General features: G+C 40.9%; 1 protein-coding gene across 6 annotated transcripts in view; it reads left to right on the forward strand.

Annotated features, from left to right (window-relative positions):
• TTC17 (tetratricopeptide repeat domain 17) overlaps positions 1 to 18,876 on the forward strand; it is a 128,991-nt gene that overhangs the window by 57,000 nt on the left and 53,115 nt on the right. For 4 of the 6 annotated variants that reach the window (XM_040980130.1, XM_040980131.1, XM_040980132.1 and 1 more), the window contains 7 exons: positions 1,347 to 1,459; positions 3,951 to 4,097; positions 5,310 to 5,425; positions 5,581 to 5,746; positions 6,910 to 6,987; positions 7,116 to 7,340; positions 8,672 to 8,858. In XM_040980130.1, coding sequence (XP_040836064.1) covers positions 1,347 to 1,459; positions 3,951 to 4,097; positions 5,310 to 5,425; positions 5,581 to 5,746; positions 6,910 to 6,987; positions 7,116 to 7,340; positions 8,672 to 8,858 — 1,032 coding nt within the window. The remainder of the gene's footprint in view (positions 1 to 1,346; positions 1,460 to 3,950; positions 4,098 to 5,309; positions 5,426 to 5,580; positions 5,747 to 6,909; positions 6,988 to 7,115; positions 7,341 to 8,671; positions 8,859 to 18,876) is intronic. The other 2 variants (XM_040980133.1, XM_040980134.1) reach the window with 1 other exon arrangement.

Raw genomic sequence — 18,876 nt, forward strand, 5'->3', positions numbered from 1 at the left:
TCTGGTGAGTCATGCCCCAAATGGCCACAATGACCAGAGCAAACCCAGTCTGAAGCCAGGAGCTCCTTCTGGGTCTCCCACACAGGTACAGGGTCCCAAGGCTTTGGGCCATCCTTGACCGCTTTCCTAGGCCACAAGAAGCTGGATGGAAAGTGAAACAGCCAGGACACAAACCGGCGCCCATTGCAGTCCTGGCACATGCAAGGCAAGGATTTAGCCACTGAGCCATTACGAGGCCTAGAGCAGGAATTCTTAACCTGAGTCAATGAGCTAGTTTCCGAGAGTTCTGAAATTTTGTTTAAAATGATATGAGGAATTGTACATTTGTACAGTTTTGGTGGGAAGAGTGTATATATGTGTCATTAAAATCTCAGAGTGTGTGAACCAAAAGAGAACCACTGATCTAGAGAAACTGAGGTTGCCAGGAGATCATTGGAGTTGGTTATATCCAGAATGTCGTTTCTTGTTAAACCCCAGAAGATAGATCTGACAGCGTGGCAGCAGAGAATATGTTCATAGAGTCCCTTATAATTACAGATTTCTCCCTTATATAATATTTTGTTCTGGAAAACTTCATAACATTTGAACCTTGGTTTTGAGCATTTATAGTCCATTTTGGAATCCACCTAACAAGTTTTCTTTGCTATTTTGAGTGCAAAGAGTATGAAGTCCCTGGTATTATCCATTGTTGAAACTCTACTGAAATGCAAATAGAGGTCTCTTAGATTAGAAACAGCTTTTCAAAGTATGTAAAGAAAACTCCAGTGAGATGGTCAGTCTGTTTTGTTTTGTTAAATTTATTTTTTATTGTAAAAGCAGATCAGATTTATGCAAAAAAGGAGAGGCAGAGAGAAAGAAGATGTTCACTCTCCAAATAGCCGCTCTGCAAATGACCACAGCTGAGCCAATCCAAAGCCAGGAGCCAGGAGCTTCTTCCCGGTCTCCCACACGGGTGCAGGATCCCAAGGCTTTGGACCATCCTCTGCTGCTTTCCCAGAACGCAGGCAGGGAGCTGGGTTAAAGCGGAGCAGTCAGGACATGAATTGGCGCTCATATGGGATCCTGGCGCTTGCAAGGAGAGGATTCGGTAGTGGAGCTATTGTGCTGGGCCTGTCAAAATCTCTGAAATATCTCTTATGTGTTCAGTAAATTTTGTACTCATCGAATGTAATGGCTAGTGGGGCAATTTTTTTTTTCATGTAGAAACTTTGATTTCTTTTGAACGATTTAATTGTCTCAATGTAAGTAACAGCTAGGTTCACTGAAGGTTATGAGAGAAAAGAAATGAATTCAACTAAGAAAAGCCTGTTGATGCTGCTAACCTTTCTTGTCATTGATTGTTGCAGGCAACCATCAGATCTGCCGCCTGGTTAACCAGCAGCATAGTTTACATTGCCAGTGGGACCAGCCTGTGCGCTACCACCGTGGAGATATCTTTGAAAATGTGGACTATGTTCAGGTCATTTTCTTGGTCTCTTCTAATTCTTAGAAACTTTGGCATATCTGAGAGTAATATCATATCCCCCCACACACCTTGATTCCTTCCTTATTTGATCCCTATAAGTTTTTACCATCATTTTTAAGTATGTAGAAATTTGAGTATCTGTTATGTTTATAAAGAGATTTTGTTGGGAGTATTTATTTCCTCTGTTGATATCATCCTGCTTTGCTATATGCTTATTTATAAATTTGATTCTTTTCTTTACCATGGTATGGGATTAGGCTGTGATTACTATTTGACTCAAAGCCATGGTCTGTCCTCTTTTTTTTTTTTTTAAGATTTATTTATTTTTATTGCGAAGTTAGATATACAGAGAATAGAGGAGACAGAGAGGAAGATCTTCTGTCTATTGATTGACTCCCCAAGTGACTGCAGTGGCCAGAGCTTAGCCGATCTGAAGCCAGGAGCCAGGAACTTCTTTTAGGTCTCCCACACAGGCGCAGGGTCCCAAGACTTTGGGCTGTCCTCTATTGCTTTCCCAGGCCACAAGCAGGGAGCTGGATGGGAAATGGGGCTGCCAGGGTTAAAACCAGTGCACTATGGGATCCCAGCATATTCAAGGCAAGGGCTTTAGCTGCTAGGCTACTGTGCTGGGCTCATGGTCTCTCCTCTCAACTTCTTAAGTGAACTAAAAATCTGAGACCCAGCCACCAGGCTGTCTCTCTCCTCTAGTTATCAGTCCAGTGAAGTTGGCTCAACTGAAAAAGCAAAATGATCATTATCAACAGAAAGCAATGACTAAACACTATTGCTGGTTGGGTGCTTTCAGTCTTTTTGTCTCTGCACAGACACAGACACACAAAAACAAGCCCATACACCTAAGAAATGGTACATGAGTATAACAATGCCAAACAGTGTGGAGCTTGTTGAGTAGGTGATAAAGTTACTAAGCAAACCAATCAGAATAACAAGAAGCATAAGAAAGAGATGGTACCTGAAGCAGCATTTCTGATCCTAGAGAACACTTTCAGTCCCTGATACAAAAATGTGCAGAGATAAGCAGTTAAGATAGAGGTTAAGAGGGCATGTGTAAGCGGACAATTAGGAAGTAATCTGAAAAACCCACGCCACAGTAAGAAACAACTTCAGAAGCCAAGTAGGAGGGAAGTAGTAATGTGGATGAACAGCTTCACGTGTGTGTTATCACCCAGCTCCTGACAGCATGTGCAGTGCTTGCTTTGCGAGAGAAGCAGTGAGAAAAGACCAGACTCACACCCCCTCCTAGAGTGTCGCTCCAGAGCTAGATCTAAGTATTTTAAGGAAAAGGGGATATGTTTAGGGGTGAAAGAGACTGAAGTGAAGTTACCTTGTAAACATCTAGGTAGACCATTTAGAAGCCTGCCTTGCACTAGAGCAGCTTCCAAAATTGTGTGTTCAGTGACAAGCCTTGTGGGGGGGTGCAGTCGGCTACACTGCCTGCCGATAAGTTCACATCCTCCAGCAGTGCATTGGTTCGTGTCCTGGATCCCTTGTTCTGAGCCAGCTGCCTGGTGATGCATCCTGGGAGGCTGCAGGTGATCCTTCAGAGGCTTAGATCCTGTCACCCATGTGAGAGACCAGTTGGAGTTCTGGCTCCCAGCATCAGCCTGACGCAGCTCTGGCTCTGTGGGTGTTTGGAATGGAATAATTAACACTTCTCTCTCTCCTCTCTTCTCCTCTCCTCTGTGTTTCTGTTTCTGTCTCTCTGCCTTTCATATAAGTGAAAATAGAAGTTTATATTCGTAAAATTTTATCAACACCATATGATATAGGAATCCATTTCTATTCATAAAAGACTAGAGCTACAAATCAGTCATATTAATTCCATTTTTCTCATGTTTTCCTGCAGTTTTCAGAAATGTGCTAGAACTATGGTATCTTGTGAGTGTGTCAGACATTGGTCTCTTGGTTTGGAGGAAAGCTCTATATGCTTGTGTTCTTTTCATACTTTTCTTTTCACTTGCAAAGCTTTTATTCAGAATCAGTTGAGCACTAGGCTATAATCGCTAAGCAATAGCTGAGTTAAACCCTTAACACTTTCTTCAATTTCTCATTTCTAACCATACCACTTTCAGTTTATGGAGTAGAGGTTATTTTAGTCTAGACAGGGGAAAAAAATAATGAACAAAGTCTCTACACTAGTTAATCATTAAACCTGAAACAAAATAAATCATTGAAAACTGAAAAAGAAAAAACACAGGCAAACAGTCCAAATCATCACTTTCCTCATTGTCAGGTGGTGAGGTTGGTTGCAGGTTGCCAACTGTGTGCTATCCATGAGAGAATGCTCTTGGCATATTGTTCCTAAAGTTAAAATGTTGGATTGCTTTATTATTGCCCTACTTTCTGATTTCCTGCTAATTTTGAATAATCACTGGTTTTTATTTTTTGGGTATTTTCGTTTGTTTGTTTTAATGAAGTCTTGGCCATAATTTCTTTTCCATTTGCAATTGAACTTTTCATTTTCTAGTTTGGTGAGGATTCATCAACCTCCAGTATGATGTCTGTGAATTTCGATGTTCAGGCTAATCAGAGTGATGTCATTGACTCTGTTAAGTCCTCTCCTGTTGCACATTCCGTTCTCTGGATCTGGGGCAGGGACTCTGATGCATACAGGGTAAGTTAACAGAGGATAAGGAACAAGTTTTCTCAGACAAGACTGTCTAGGGCAGTGGCCCACAGGCTCTGTTAATGTGGCCCTGATCACCGTTCTGCTTAGTTCAACAAAATTTATTCAACTTTAAGCTCTGAAATGAATGAGTGAGTCCAAGGGTCTGCCTTGAGTTGTTCCCAGTCAGTTCAGGCAGATAGACACTGCCATTTGAATCCAAAGGCTTGGACTGGGAGTATAATTAATCACTTCAGCAGTTTTCTAAGCTTGACCTTAAGATGTGTTTGCAAATGCTTCACTTAATGAGCATTTTGTTATTGAGCTTTCAACTGTATACCAGGTTGCTGTTAGAAATTTAATAAAACTCTTTGCTGTTCTGCAATTTATATGACATAAAAAATAGACATTTCTAACCTAGTTTTGAAGTAATCATCTGTTAATAAAGTTACCAGTGTACACAGAGACCTCATAGTTTTGTATTCAGATTTGAATATTAAAAATATATGCACTTAAGTTTTAGTTATACAAATTCCTCCAAAGTTTGGTAGTTTCAGGATGTAAATTTTTTATAAGCGTCTGAGACAGTTTTTTGTATTTAGAAGCAAATAAAAAGCTAATTTTGAACTTCGTCTTGGCAATAAGAAGGTTATAATTCAGAGAAAAATGGTTTTCTATAGCCAGATTAATAAGACATATATGCTTTCAGGCACAAGTCACAAATTGGATCTTCACTTTAGCAAAAAGAAAAGTTGCCTATTTTTATGGGCAATACAGAGATAAGATAAAGTTAGATTTGGTTGAATTAGTGGGCCATTGATATCAGCAATGACCTGTTTTATTTTCCCCAATCTTCATTCACATTGTCATAGGATGGCAGCAAGCCTCAACTGGAACAACTTGCTTTTTTATTAATATGTAGCATAAGAGACTAAGACTTGTTTATCCCCACAAAGGACTTCAAGCAAACCTCTGCTTGTGTGTCATTGAGTCATTGTTCCTCATTGAGCCTGCAGTTCCTAGATTAGTTCATGGAACTTAGTGGAATTACTAGGCTGATAACCTGCAATAGATGGAATATGTTGACAACAGCTGCATTTACCTTAAAGTAGTACAGTTCTGTTCAGTTGCTGTAGTATATATACACTCTTTTAAAAGTTTATTTACCACATTCAAATATTGAATCCAAAGAAATTTATGGAAACTTTGCTTCTTTATTAGGATAAACAGCATATTCTGTGGCCTAAAAGAGCAGACTGTACAGAAAGCTACCCTCGAGTCCCTGGTGGTGGGGAGCTGCCAACATACTTTCTGCCTCCAGAAAACAAAGGACTCAGGCAAGTGCTGATGGATTTGGCAAAGCACCTGATTCTGCATGATTGTCATCTGGCGGTTCTTTGAGAGCACCAGCCTTGGACTTGAAAGGTTAAGTCTTACGTTGAAGTCACCCAAACTGTGAAAATGTGAATCTTCTTCCTTTTTCTTGTGCCAGGATCCACGAACTGACCAGTGATGATTATTCTTCAGAAGAGGAGGCCCAAACCCCTGACTGTTCCATAACTGACTTCAGAAAAAGCCACACCCTGTCCTACTTAGTCAAAGAATTAGAGGTCCGCATGGATCTGAAAGCCAAAATGCCAGATGACCATGCACGAAAAGTAAGGCTCACTTAGGCTGGTGTTTATTGCCGTCCATTCTGGGTGACTTCAAAAGCCTCTTAGGTGGAACAATAATTTGATGGAAGGCAGCTTTAAATTTCTAGAACCAAAGGATAGAGAATTAGGGGGAAGAGAAGTCAGTCCTGCTATGATAGGAATGCCAGGCTAGTCTGCTGGGGCTGCTGTTCTCATAGACCACCTGGGCTCTGTTGATTCTGCTAACCCAAGGTGTGCAGAGATGACTAACGGAGGTTTAGCGAATGGAGCCGGTTGGACCTCTTCACTTGAGCTTTCGCTTCTCCACGCCTCCAGAAACATGCACGGAAGATGGAAGTTTCTCTTTCCTGCCTTTAGAAGTTCTATTTTGGTCTTAAATGAGGTCCTTAGGAATTTGTATTAATTTGATAACATTTAGTAAACATGTATAAATTATTTGTGCTATTTTATTTAATGTCTATTACTTGTGCATACCTATGAAATTTTTATTACTAAATGTAGATTTCTACATTAGATGCCATTTCATAGTACAAATGAAAACTAATCTTTTCGCAGAGAAAACAGACCATCACAACCACTTTCTTAAAGCTTAGTTTGAAAAGTATAAGCAGTTACAACTTAAACTGAGCAGACATTTACGAAGGCAGAATTAACATTGTGTGCCAGACACAAGGTGCTGAAATACAAAAATAAACAGACCAAAATCTGGGGTGAGCCATGTGGCTCAGCAGGTGACTCTCGCTTCCTCTCCCTTCTCATTTTAACTGTCTTTCCAATAAGTGTCTCAATTATTTAAAGAGAAAAAACAGACCATACATAATCTCTGCTTTACCCTTCCAGATAAATGCAGCAAGATGATTTTTATCATATCCTCGTTAGGGTTGACACTTCGGTTGACTTTAATTGCTTGTGGAAGATGACCTTAATATGTATGTGTGTGGGCATATGACTTTTAACTTGTCTTAGTTCATGGAAACTAATACATACATTTGAGCAGGCCAGCACCTCTTGGTATGTCAGTGACCTCATCTTACATACATGATTGTAAATATCTGATTGAACCAGCTATTTCTGAGAAGCTCAAGTAAAAACCTAATGTATAGAAATTCTTTTCAGAAATTCTTTCCTAATATTTGCAATTGAGTCAGTGTTCCTATTGTTTTCAGATTTTGCTTTCCCGTATTAATAACTATACTATCCCAGAAGAGGAAATTGGGTCTTTCTTATTTCATGCTATTAATAAGGTGAGTCTTTGACTTAGTACATCTGAAACTTAGATGTTTAGTACTATCAGTTAAAAGTTGTACTTACTAAAGATCTTAGAATAAATAGTTTACTTTTGAACTAACTGGAACACTTTGGAATTTTTCAGCCAAATGCTCCAGTCTGGCTCATCCTCAATGAAGCCGGGCTCTACTGGAGAGCGGTAGGAAACAGCACGTTTGCCATCGCCTGCCTCCAGAGGGCGCTGAACTTAGCTCCTCTTCAGTACCAAGATGTTCCTCTTGTCAACTTGGCCAATCTTTTAATTCACTATGGCCTTCATCTAGATGCCACTAAGCTGCTGCTTCAAGCTTTGGCCATTAATAGCTCAGAGGTGAGATTTTGTGCTGTTTTATAATTCTATATACAGTACAGGTTAACTCAGATTCAGAGTACAACTTGTTTTTCCAAGGAAGGCATAAAAACGTCATGTTTTACACTTTTCAGAGTACAAATTATCCTTGTCAAAAGAGGACACAAAGAGTTCGTTTTACGTTGCTGTGTTCATTTTAATTGTGTGTAAGTTACAATTAAACTTTTTTTAGAATTCTACATTGAACTAAGAGTAACAGGTATAGTAATGAACTGCTAATTTTATATTTCAGTAGGAAACATTTGGTCTGCTTAAATACTTTTGCTTACAACTTTAATTTGTATGTGTCACCCAAGCCAAAGCACAGTTTAAAGGTTTATTGATGGACAGGTAAATTGATATTCATGCCCCGAACTTCCCACATGTAGTTTGTAGAGTTATAGTTCTGCTTTGCGAGCACTTACTGTAGTTTATAGTTTGAAAATACCACTTTTTGTTTTATTATTTTAGTGTCTCTGAAATCAGAATGCATATTCCAATTGCTTTCATATTAGGTTTGGTGAAACAGTTACAACAAGCCTACAGTTAAATTGACTTTGTACCAAGTATCTAAATATTTTTGTGATTTATGTATATAAAGAACAACTTTAGAAGAGGTGTGCACAATGGCTTAAATTTAAGCTATCCCCAGAAGGCGGTGCTGTGGATAGCTGATAATACGGCTCCCGCATCCTGTGTAGGTGCCAGTTTGAGTCCCAGCTGTTCAGTATTATTCCTTATCAGGGAAACACAATTTAACACTGCAGTGAGATTCCACTTCAGCTCACTAAAACAGCTGAAATTAAACAACTAACAGTACAAAGTCAGTGAATGCTCATTGACTAGATTGAGGGAAAGGTGTGAAGGACTAGTATATGCATGTGTAAGAGAACATGGTGTTTGATTCCATTTACATGAGTTACGTTCAAGCAGAAGAAAAATGAGTCTGTGATAATAGATGTCCCAGGATCACGTGCCGGCAGCTTCTTGGGGTGGGGGATCAGTGCTCAAGAAATCTCCCAGGGCCATGAAAATGCCCTCAGTGTGTCTTTAGCTGAATGGCAATTATAGGAACCTATGCATATGTAAAAATTCATTGACTTGCACACTTAAGGTTAGTGTACATTACACAGTATATACTTTTTAGTCTTAGGTAGAAAGAACATTTGGATATGTGAAACAATTTAGAGTTGTCTAGTGTGCATAAAACAGCTAGCAGTAACCTTTATGGGGTAACCTAAGAAAAGCCAGAAGACATAAAACACGAGGTTCAAAAAGTTAACATTTTGCTGATTTTGTTTGTTTGTTTTCAGCCGCTGACCTTTTTGAGCCTGGGAAATGCTTACCTTGCTCTGAAGAATATCAGTGGGGCACTTGAAGCCTTTAGACAAGCTTTGAAATTAACTACCAAATGCCCAGAGTGTGAAAACAGCCTGAAGTTGATCCGCTGTATGCAGTTTTACCCTTTTCTGTACAATGTCACCTCTTCTGTTTGCAGTGGTAAGCAGCTGTTAAATGTTGACAAAATCTTGAGCCCAGCAGAACACAGAACAAGGGGTTGGCATTTGACCCAACCAGGAAGATGCCAGTTAAGATGCTTGTGCCTGGGTTTGAGTCCTGGCTTCTCTCCCAATTCTAGCTTTCTATTAATGCGCCTCCCGCCCCCACCAGAGATAATAATTAATGGCTTAAACAGTTGGTTTCCTGCCACCTACATGGGAGACTTCCTTTAATTCCTTTGGCTTTGATCTGGCACAGTTCTGGCTGTTGGAACTTTTGAGGAGTGAACCAGCAGGTGCAAGCTCTCTCTGTCACTTTGACCTGAAGTTAATTCATTAAATGAAAAAAGGGACCCAGGAAATAATTTTCTCCAAGAAAACTTGTATAATTCTAGATATGTAGGAAAAAGTTCATTTCTTGCTCATTATATATACCTTAAAGTATAAGACATAACTCTCCCACAGCCATTGTTAGGAAAACCTTACTGAGAAAGTATGAAAGCGTAGTTGTTCAACTGATAGAGATAAGCTCAAAGTTTTTCCTTCAACTCAGAATCTCTTTGATAATGACCCATAATTATATATATAATATATAATATATATTATATTATTATATATATTATTCCATAATAATACCATAATTCATGATAATGAATGTGTTTTTCTGCCTGTGAAGTCAATAAGATTTGAAGTGATTCCACATACGTAGGTAGGTACAGCCCCCTTCCTTGCCTTTCAGTGACGGAATTCAGGCCTTTCTTATCTTTAAAAGGTCAGCTGACATTGGAGGCGTCTGTTCCCTTCTTAACTCTAGCAAGCCATAGGTGCTTGCACGTGCGTGAGCATAGCCAGCCGGGCAGAACCAAAATCCGAACCCATTGCGGACTCCTCAGGACAGACTCCTAAGAGCCCCAGGTTATATTATTTGCTTAAATTTCACTGTAAGAGAAAAAAGCCAGGAGTTTGGCAATCTGCCCTAAATTCTGGTGGATGCGGTTTATAGGTATTTCTGGGTCCTCAGTACCCAGCCAGTAGTAAGTAGAGCATACAACGAGTGCTCTGAAAATGTTCAAATCCGTCTGTAGTATTCACGTAGGGGACTATCGGTCATGCCCTTCACTTGGAATATTTAAAACAAATAAACCTGACGCTTTGAATTGTGTGAAAGTCATTGATAATTCTGAGTCAACTTGGGACCAGAAACTGGTTTTCCTAATTTGCTGTGCCAGACTATCATATGATTTTAATTATTAGAACACAGTAAGTAGTTCTTGCCTTTTTATGCATTAGAGCCCCAGTATTTAATAAAGAACCAAGTATCTCTCAGCGTTATATCCACAAACATCGGCTGTGGGTCATTGGTGAGCACGATCTGAATTTTGGTTCTTATGAGAGTACTGAAGTTCTGAGACTATTTCAGCAAGGCGGTAGAGTGGAGTGGCTAACACTAGACTCACACAACATTCTAGTCCCAGTAAAGTAACTTGTGCTTTTATACAAGCTTCATAAATTGTCTTGTTGACCTATTATCTAAAGTATTACTAGGACAGCACAGAAGTTGCAAGACATTGGCGAAGTTTAATTCTTTTTCTTTGTAATAATGAAAGAATTCGCATAACTTGTTCTTTGTTAGGTAAGAATTTCAGCAGTTCTTATCCACCTTTTTCCCCACCCTGAAGAACTCTTTTGAAAGTCTATTTGAAGATCTGTCAGTTTAAAAGTGTTTCAAATAAGTATTCCAAGATCTAAAATAGGTACACACTCTTGGAAAACTGTTCGTACAAGTATTTGTTTATTTGAGAGACAAGGAGAGAGCAAGAGCTTTTATCTGTTGGTTCACTCACCACATTGCCTGTGATAACAAGGGCTAATTTGGCCAGAACTAGGAGCTGTGAACTTAGTCCAGGTCACCTCTGAGAGTGGCAGGAATACAATTGCTTAGGCCATCACCCGTGCCTTCCAGGAACCACATTAGCAGTAAGCACTAGTCAGGGGACAGAGCTGGACCTTGAGTGTAGGTGCTGTGTCATGGGAGATGTGTGCCTTAATCAGCATCTTTAGATGAACGTTCAGCCGAAAGAACTTTGAGAAGAATTTCTCTGATAAGTATTGCTACTCTCCCACAAATTATTTTAACGACCAATATTTAGTAGTTATTTTATAGTAATTGTATTGTGCATTGTATGGATTTAATGATAAAACTGTAGGCAGTATGTCAACATTTGCAGACCTTGTATTGCTTTTCACATATGGTCATGGGATTTTTCACACAGTTTTAAAGACTGTACAGCTGTGACTCTTTCAGTTAGTACAGAATTATCTAACATTTTTTTCCAAGCAGAGTTTACTAGCCAACACCCTATGATGGCTGCCGCCTGTCTGGTGCGTGTGTTCTCATACCAGCTGCTTTGTGTCTCTCCACCTCTCTCTGTAAATTTTACGTCATCATGAGTTCAAGTATGTTTTAAAAGAAAACTTAGTAGATGTATTTTTAAACTGCCTGCTCTTGAACTGACTATAAGAAAGAAGGTGCTCTCAGTTTCAGCTAAGCATTTTATTTGGGCAGTGTTGAAGTACATGCTGGTTTTCTATACCCAACACACCTGCTTCCATTTCATTTAACATGAAGATAACCGAATTGGTCATTTTAAACAAATGCTTTAATACCATTTTGAAGTAAAATGGAATTGTTCAAGTATAATGATTTTGAATATGAACACGTTCTCAGGAGTATTCAACATTAAAACAAGGAATTCTTATAAAGTTTATCATTAGGGCTAAGAGAGAAAATTGACTGATGTCTTTCCATCACCGGTTTACTCCCCAGATATCTGCAATAGTCAGGGGCGGGCCAGGCCAAAGCCAGGGTCCCTGAGTTCCAGCCAGGTGTGCAATGCACGGGACAGAGGCCCAGGTACTTGAATAGTTGTTACTTTCCAGAATACATGTTAGGAAGAAAATGAAATCAGAAACTGAGCAGCTGAGACTCGAATCTCCCCATTTCGGTGGGGGATGCAGGCGTCCCAGGTGGCAACTCCACTGCTGTGCCAAACACCCGGCCACAGCGTATTTATATTGGAAAAAAAATGAGTGTCAGAGACAGCTAAACTTCATCCACCAACAGCAGTTATAAACTTCAATCACCAAAAACTAGAAAATAACTTTATAATATGAGCAAATGAATAAATATTGATTCTATACAAGAATGCAGGAATACACCGATATGGCAGTATGGTGGGATTTGCAAGCATTTGTTAATCCAAGCTTTTTAAAATACTTTCCTCCTTTAACTTTACTAGTTTATAAATAAAAACATATAATGTCTGACAAAGGTATTTTTCTGCTACTTTAAATAACTTGGGCTGTTCTGTCTGCAGATCCTTCGTTCATTATTATTTTTCGTATGTTAGAAAACAGAACACTGATGGTGGGTATACTTGCTAGACTTCATTTACATGCAGTGCTTATAATTAGACCACAACCAAAAGCTTTGATGCTTACCTCATAAAATAAAATATTAAACCCAGGGCATTGGGCTCTGGTCTTCTCTTTATTCACTGAGATTCACTTAAAACTATGGCTGCGAGGCAGCACTGTGCATAGTGGGTTAAGCTGCCAAGTGTGGCACCAGCATCCAGAATGGGTGCTGGTTACAATCCCAGCTACTCCAGTTCCAGTCCAGCTCCCCGCCTGGAAAAGCAGCAGAATATGGTCCAAAGCTACTAGACCACGCCACCAGGCCTACAAAAGAGTTTTTTTTTAAAGTTGTTTTTATTTGAAAGGCAGATTTTAGAGAGAGAAGGTCTTCCATCTGTTGGTTCACTCCTTAGAATTGCTACAAAGGGCAGAACTGATCTGATCTGATCCAAAACCAGGAGCCTGGAGCTTCTTCCGGGTCTCCTATGTGGATGCAAGGTCCCAAGGACTTGGGTGATCCTCTGCTGTTTTCCCAGGCCATAAACAGAGAGCTGGATTGCAGCTGGAGCAGTGGGGGTATGAACTGGCACTCAATGGGATGCCAGTGCTACAGAGCAGAAGATAAGCGTGTTGTGCCACCCTGTCAGCCCCCAAGAATGCCTTTCTTAAAGTAAAAAATTCAGAGGCTATTACCTTAATATAAAATGGAAAATTGGTCCACAAATAATTCCTGCGACATTCTAGCTGACATTTAAAGGAATGTCATAAAGAGTAGCCTGGAAGGTAGTAGGTCAACTTAAGTATTTTTTATAAACCAGGTTAAAAAAGTGTTTCAGAGTGGGATCAAGTGTGCCATTATTATTGTGTTATATCTGGAGAGCTAGAATTGGATAAGCACAGAAAAAAAAAGCCTTCAATTTCATGACATGGGATTCATAAAAGGTTGTGTGCGATTGGTTTTAAGGGAAGTAAGGGAAAAGAAAGGATAAACAGCTCTTTAAACGTTTTTTGTTTTTAGATTTATTTTTATTGCAATGCCAGATATACATAGAGGAGAGACAGAGAGGAAAGATCCTCCATCCGCTGATTCACACCTTAAGTGGTCGCAACAGCTGGAACTGAGCCAATCCAAAGCCAGGAGCCCAGAGCCTCTTCTGGGTCTCCCACACGGGTGCAGGGTCCCAAGACTTTGGGCCGTCTTCAACTACTTTCCCAGGCTACAAGCAGGGGTCCGGATGGGAAGCGGAACCGCTAAAATGCTAACTCATACATGGTGAGGACTTTAGTCACTAGGCTACCGCACTGGGTCCTCTTTAAAGATTTTTTTTAAATTACTTGTTTTATTATTATTTTTTGAAAAGGCAAATTTACAGAGAGAAAAGGAAAGAAAGGGAAATCTTCCTCTTGCTTATTCACTCCCCAGATAACCAGAACAGAGCCGATCAGTAGCCAGCAGATTCTTCTGTTGTCTCGTAAATGGGTAAGGGGGCCCAAGGGACTTGGGCCATCCTCTGCTGCTTTCCCAGACCAGAAGCAGAGTTGGATTAGAAGTGGAACAGCTGGGACAGGAACCAGCGTCCATATGGGAAGCCATCCCCTGGGTGGCGACTTAGTTTGCTGTGCTATGCATGTGTACATGCATGTGTGCACACACACCTACTTTGAAAGACTTACAGAGAGACTGAGGGAGACAGACTGGCTCACCTCCCAGATAGCACACAGGCCAGCTCTGGGCCAGGCTGAATCCAGGAGCTAGATGCCTGCTTCGAGTCTCCCACATGACTGGCAGAGTCCAAACACTTGGGCCATCTTCCATTGTTCATAGTTGTGAACCAAGGCCCATGTGGTGTCGCACCTTTGCATGCCTGGTATTACTAGCTATACCGCAGTAGTGACCCTGACAAGCAATTCTTTGATGGATTTTTGTTAAAGTGAGGAGCAGAAAAGTAGGATGTAGTTGAAAGGGAATTGAGTATGTTTTTGTTGTAGCATTTTTGTATGGGAATGGTCCAATAAAGGGAAAAATGAATGATGCCAGAAATAGTTCATTCTAGAAGCAAAGTTCTTGAATAGACAAGAAGGATGGGATCTTAAGACACGCAAGTGGGGCTGTTAGGAGCAGGGACGGTATACAGGTAAGAGCATATAGGTGGTAAGGCTTGATGAAGGGGATTCTCATTGCTTCTCCGCAAGATAAGAGAAGTGTCAGTTGCACATGAACAGGAGCTGAGGTTACTAGAGATTTGAGAGGGGAAAGGCTGGAGAGAGTTTCAGAATGTGAATTACATGGCTCTGGATTTCACTGTCTTGAAAATCGTTGTTAACCTCATTTCATCAAAAGCATCAAAAGCGTTTTCAGAATGGGAGACAACTACATTAAAACAGCATGAATAAGTTCTAGAATAATGGAACTGTTAAAAGAGAACTCTACATCTAATTGAATTACTGTTAGAGCACTTAGCTTAGTTTCTAAAATATAACTCATTATTTCAGTCTGTCACTAAGAATAAATAAATTTAAAAGAAATGGGAAATGATGCTATCAGAAAACACAATAATAGGTTACAAATATAGAAAGTAATCATGTTTGAAATAACAGGGAAAAAAATTAATGGGTAATTGAAGACATAGGCCTCTTACCGGGAGGGCGTCTTCAGGCTCGGTGTGTGATACACACGGAGCAGGTGGTTTGACTGTTTCATCAAGGCATTGGAACTGGATCACTGCAGCCTTGGCTCTGATAGTCCTAGAGTACTGAGACCAAGGGGAACAACTAAGCCAGCACTTTGAACAGCGCCCCTTTCCCTGCATTCAGGGTGCGGTGGCACTAGAACTTCCATTTGGTTATGCAATACCTAAGTTCATTAGCATGCAAATACATTATAAATTTCTCTTTCTGAATTACAAAGCTTTACTCCTGAGGTGTAGGAATGGTGTGTGCCAGTGTTAGGATTACTCAAGCTTTTGAGTGGAAGTAAGTCAGTTGTATTTCTGAAGCACCATATTAAGTTTCCATCATAGTTCTGCTTCCTTTCTGCTCTGTATGTAGAGTGGGACCCCCACTGGAGGGCATTGTTGATCTTATTTCATGGCCACTCATCTACTGAGACAATTAGGAAGTTGTGTTTAGATGTGTTTGTGTGTAGGTGCTTTCTGCATCAGAAGTATCATGTCACTTCCTGAATTCATGACTCTGCACACCAGAAAACCAATACATAGGGGAAGCGGTATGGCATCCATCTCTTTGTCAACAACCCTTAATCCCTGACAAGATATTTTTTTTTTTTTTTTATTGGAAAGGCGGATATACAGAGAGGAGAGACAGAGAGGAAGATCTTCCGTCCGATGATTCACTCCCCAAGTGAGCCGCAACGGGCCGATACTATGCCGATCCGAAGCCAGGAGCCTCCTCCGGGTCTCCCACGCGGGTGCAGGGTCCCAAAGCTTTGGGCCGTCCTCAACTGCTTTCCCAGGCCACAGGCAGGGAGCTGGAAGGGAAGCGGGGCTGCCGGGATTAGAACCGGCGCCCATATGGGATCCCGGGCGTGCAAGGCGAGGACTTAACCACTTGCGCCACCGCGCCGGGCCCTGACAAGATATTTTTTAATGCGGTAACAGTTGTAGCAACGTGCTGTTGTCCTTCAGCCTCCTGATAGGAGCTAAGGGATTGACATATACATTCTATGTATAACAAGTTGGAGGGGTTCATTGGATGCTATCTTCCGTTTTGAATCTTCTGTCTTTCATCATTATTCTAGATGTTATTTGAGATATGTCAGTTATGTATCTTCAGCTTTCCCATCTCATAAAGCAATCATTTGTTATTCTTCCCACTGAGAAATAATCTAATTTAGGATGTAACACACACAGACATGGTATATTCTGCATTGGTAGAAAGTGCTTGTTTCAGACTGGGTTTGTTGTTATTTTTGTGGTTGTTGTTTTTAACTGATTTGCACCTCAGAAGATTCTTGGTGTGTGCTGTGAGACAGTTGAGACACATTCCCCAAACTGTGGAATATTTTTGTAATGCATGGATCACTAAGAATTTAAACCCTTTTACAAACTGAGGCCTTAGATGATATTTCCTTAGTTCTCTGGTCTTGTGGAATAGAACCTTGGTGAGGTATGAAATACTTGTGAGCAAAGGTAATTACCATGTACATTTCAAAGGATGTGTACATGTGTATATTGGTTTGTTTTTCTTTCTTTTTTTTTTTTTTAAAGATTTATTTTATTTTTATTGGAAAGGCAGATATACAGAGAGAGGAGAGACAGAGAGGAAGATCTTCCTCTGATGATTCACTCCCCAGGCGGCCGCAACAGCTGGAGCTGAGCCAATCCAAAGCCAGGAGCCTCTTCCGGGTCTCCCATGCGGGTGCAGGGTCCCAAAGCTTTGGGCCGTCCTCGACTGCTTTCCTGGGCCACAGGCAGGGAGCTGGATGGGGAGCGAGGCTGCCAGGATTAGAACCGGTGCCCATATGGGATCCCGGGCGTGCAAGGCGAGGACCTTAACCACTGCGCCATCACGCCGGGCCCTGGTTTGTTTTTCTATACCTTTCATTGTTTATGGTTACTATGACATTCTTACTAAGCTACTGTGCTTTTTAGGAAAATCTCAGGAAACTGTTGCTTTCCCTTAACCTCCAAAATTTGTATAGGCATGATCTTGGCGTTGCAGGAAAAATTTAAATCACATTCCACAGCTGTTAAACGAACTCAGCTCTGGATTCATCTTTATTTAGTTAGTTTTTATAAGAACAAGCCTAAATATGTCATTCAGAATTTGCCATCCTCAAGGCAGTGTAAGCCTTTTTTGTTGTGGGGGGCGAGCAAGATCTCGCCAAACAAGTCTAAGGTTCATTAAGCAGTCTTTATTAACCAAGCTTGGTGATAACAAGTCCCACTAGAAATAGCAAATCACAAGTCCATATAGCAATCCAGTCAATCAAAACCCCAAGATAAATGGTCATTACCCTGAAGTCCACCCGTTAAGCTGAAAACCTATGTCTCAGCTTCCCCACAATGTAAGTTATCCTAAGAGACATGCAGCAGATAACCTGGACACACTTATAAAGGTGCAGACATTCACCTTTCCCTGGCTGCTCTGCCCACATTTCATTACTGCTAGGTCTCACCTCTTCTAGAACTCTCGAAAGTAAACACATTAGAAATACAAAGCATCTTGCTTTGCTATCTTTGCTGTCCCACGCAAGCAGTGAACAGAGGGTGAGGAATACAGACATACAGGGGTCACGCTCGGGATACCTGTGCTTAGTCTGTCCTTGGGAAGCCAGAGAGCAAGCAGGTACTGGGAAGTGTCAGAGTAACAAGGGATGCACAGGACGAAGAGAGCGAGCCCCTCCTCTTTTTCTGTCAGGGGAATGGTTACACAACTATGCAATAGCGCCCCAGTTCTGTATGCTTGTTTTAGCTGTGCTTGTGTTAATGGTGTTTCCCACAAATCCCCTTGTAGCAGGACAGTAGTTTATCTTTCCTTTTCAGAAAAAGAGCCTGACACACAAATCTGGGCAAACTTGAAACTTGATTTGCCCAAGTTCACTTGCTAAGGCTTCAGCTGAGGCTAAATTTGAATCCATACACTTTCTTGTGGGTTAAAGTCTCCTGGCCTCTATCTCAGCCTCTGCAGGTGGAAATTGTGACAGTGTCTGCTCCCAGTAAGGTTTGTCTCTGCCTCAGGTACTCCTTTCTTTTGTGACACTGAGACCCCACGAGCCACCTGTAGTAGAGTGCTGGAAGTGACATCTTGAAGTCGTTTTGTATATTAGTGACAAACAATTGAAAGCTGCGCTTTTTTAAAAAATGTGATTTATTTTACATCCTTTTCTAAACATTTCATATTTCACTAAGGAAATAAATTCCATGAAATGATACTATGATGTAGCTTAAAGTATGTATAAAAACAAACACTTGCATGCTTCAAAGTTACCTATTTATTATTTAGCAAAAATCAGGCTTATAGCTGCATAATTTTAAAGATTTATTTTTTTTTATTATTTTTTCATTGGAAAGGCAGATATACAGAGAGAGGAGAGACAGAGAGGAAGATCTTTGTCCGATGATTCACTCCCCAAGTGAGCACAACGGGTCGATACTATGCCGATCCGAAGCCAGGAGCCTCTTCCGGGTCTCCCATGCGGGTGCAGGTTCCCAAAGCCTTGGGCCATCCTCGACTGCTTTCCCAGGCCACAGGCAGGGAGCTGGAAGGGAAGCAGGTCTGCCGGGATTAGAACCGGCGCCCATATGGGATCCCGGGCGTGCAAGGCGAGGACCTTTAACCACTTGCGCCATCACGCCGGGCCCATAGCTGCATAATTTTAAGTGCAACCAGGTAAATAGGGAGGAAGATATATAACATAAAAAGTCAGTTGTGTCTGTTCAGAGTATGATAAAGTCTGTGTCCTCCATGCAGATACCCTTATATTTAATTAAATGTATTGCAGGGCTTCCATGAAGTCACTTAGCTCAGGAGAAAGGAGACTGTGGTGTAGTATAAGCTCATTAGAGCAGGGATGCTGGAAGAACTTAATAGCCCACTACTCACAATTTTTTTAATGTCTGCAGCTTTGCAACCAAGTTCAA

Source organism: Ochotona curzoniae, unplaced genomic scaffold (genome assembly GCF_017591425.1).
Source record: "Ochotona curzoniae isolate NIBS_2020 unplaced genomic scaffold, NIBS_Ocur_1.0 contig_3432, whole genome shotgun sequence".
NCBI lineage: Eukaryota > Metazoa > Chordata > Mammalia > Lagomorpha > Ochotonidae > Ochotona > Ochotona curzoniae.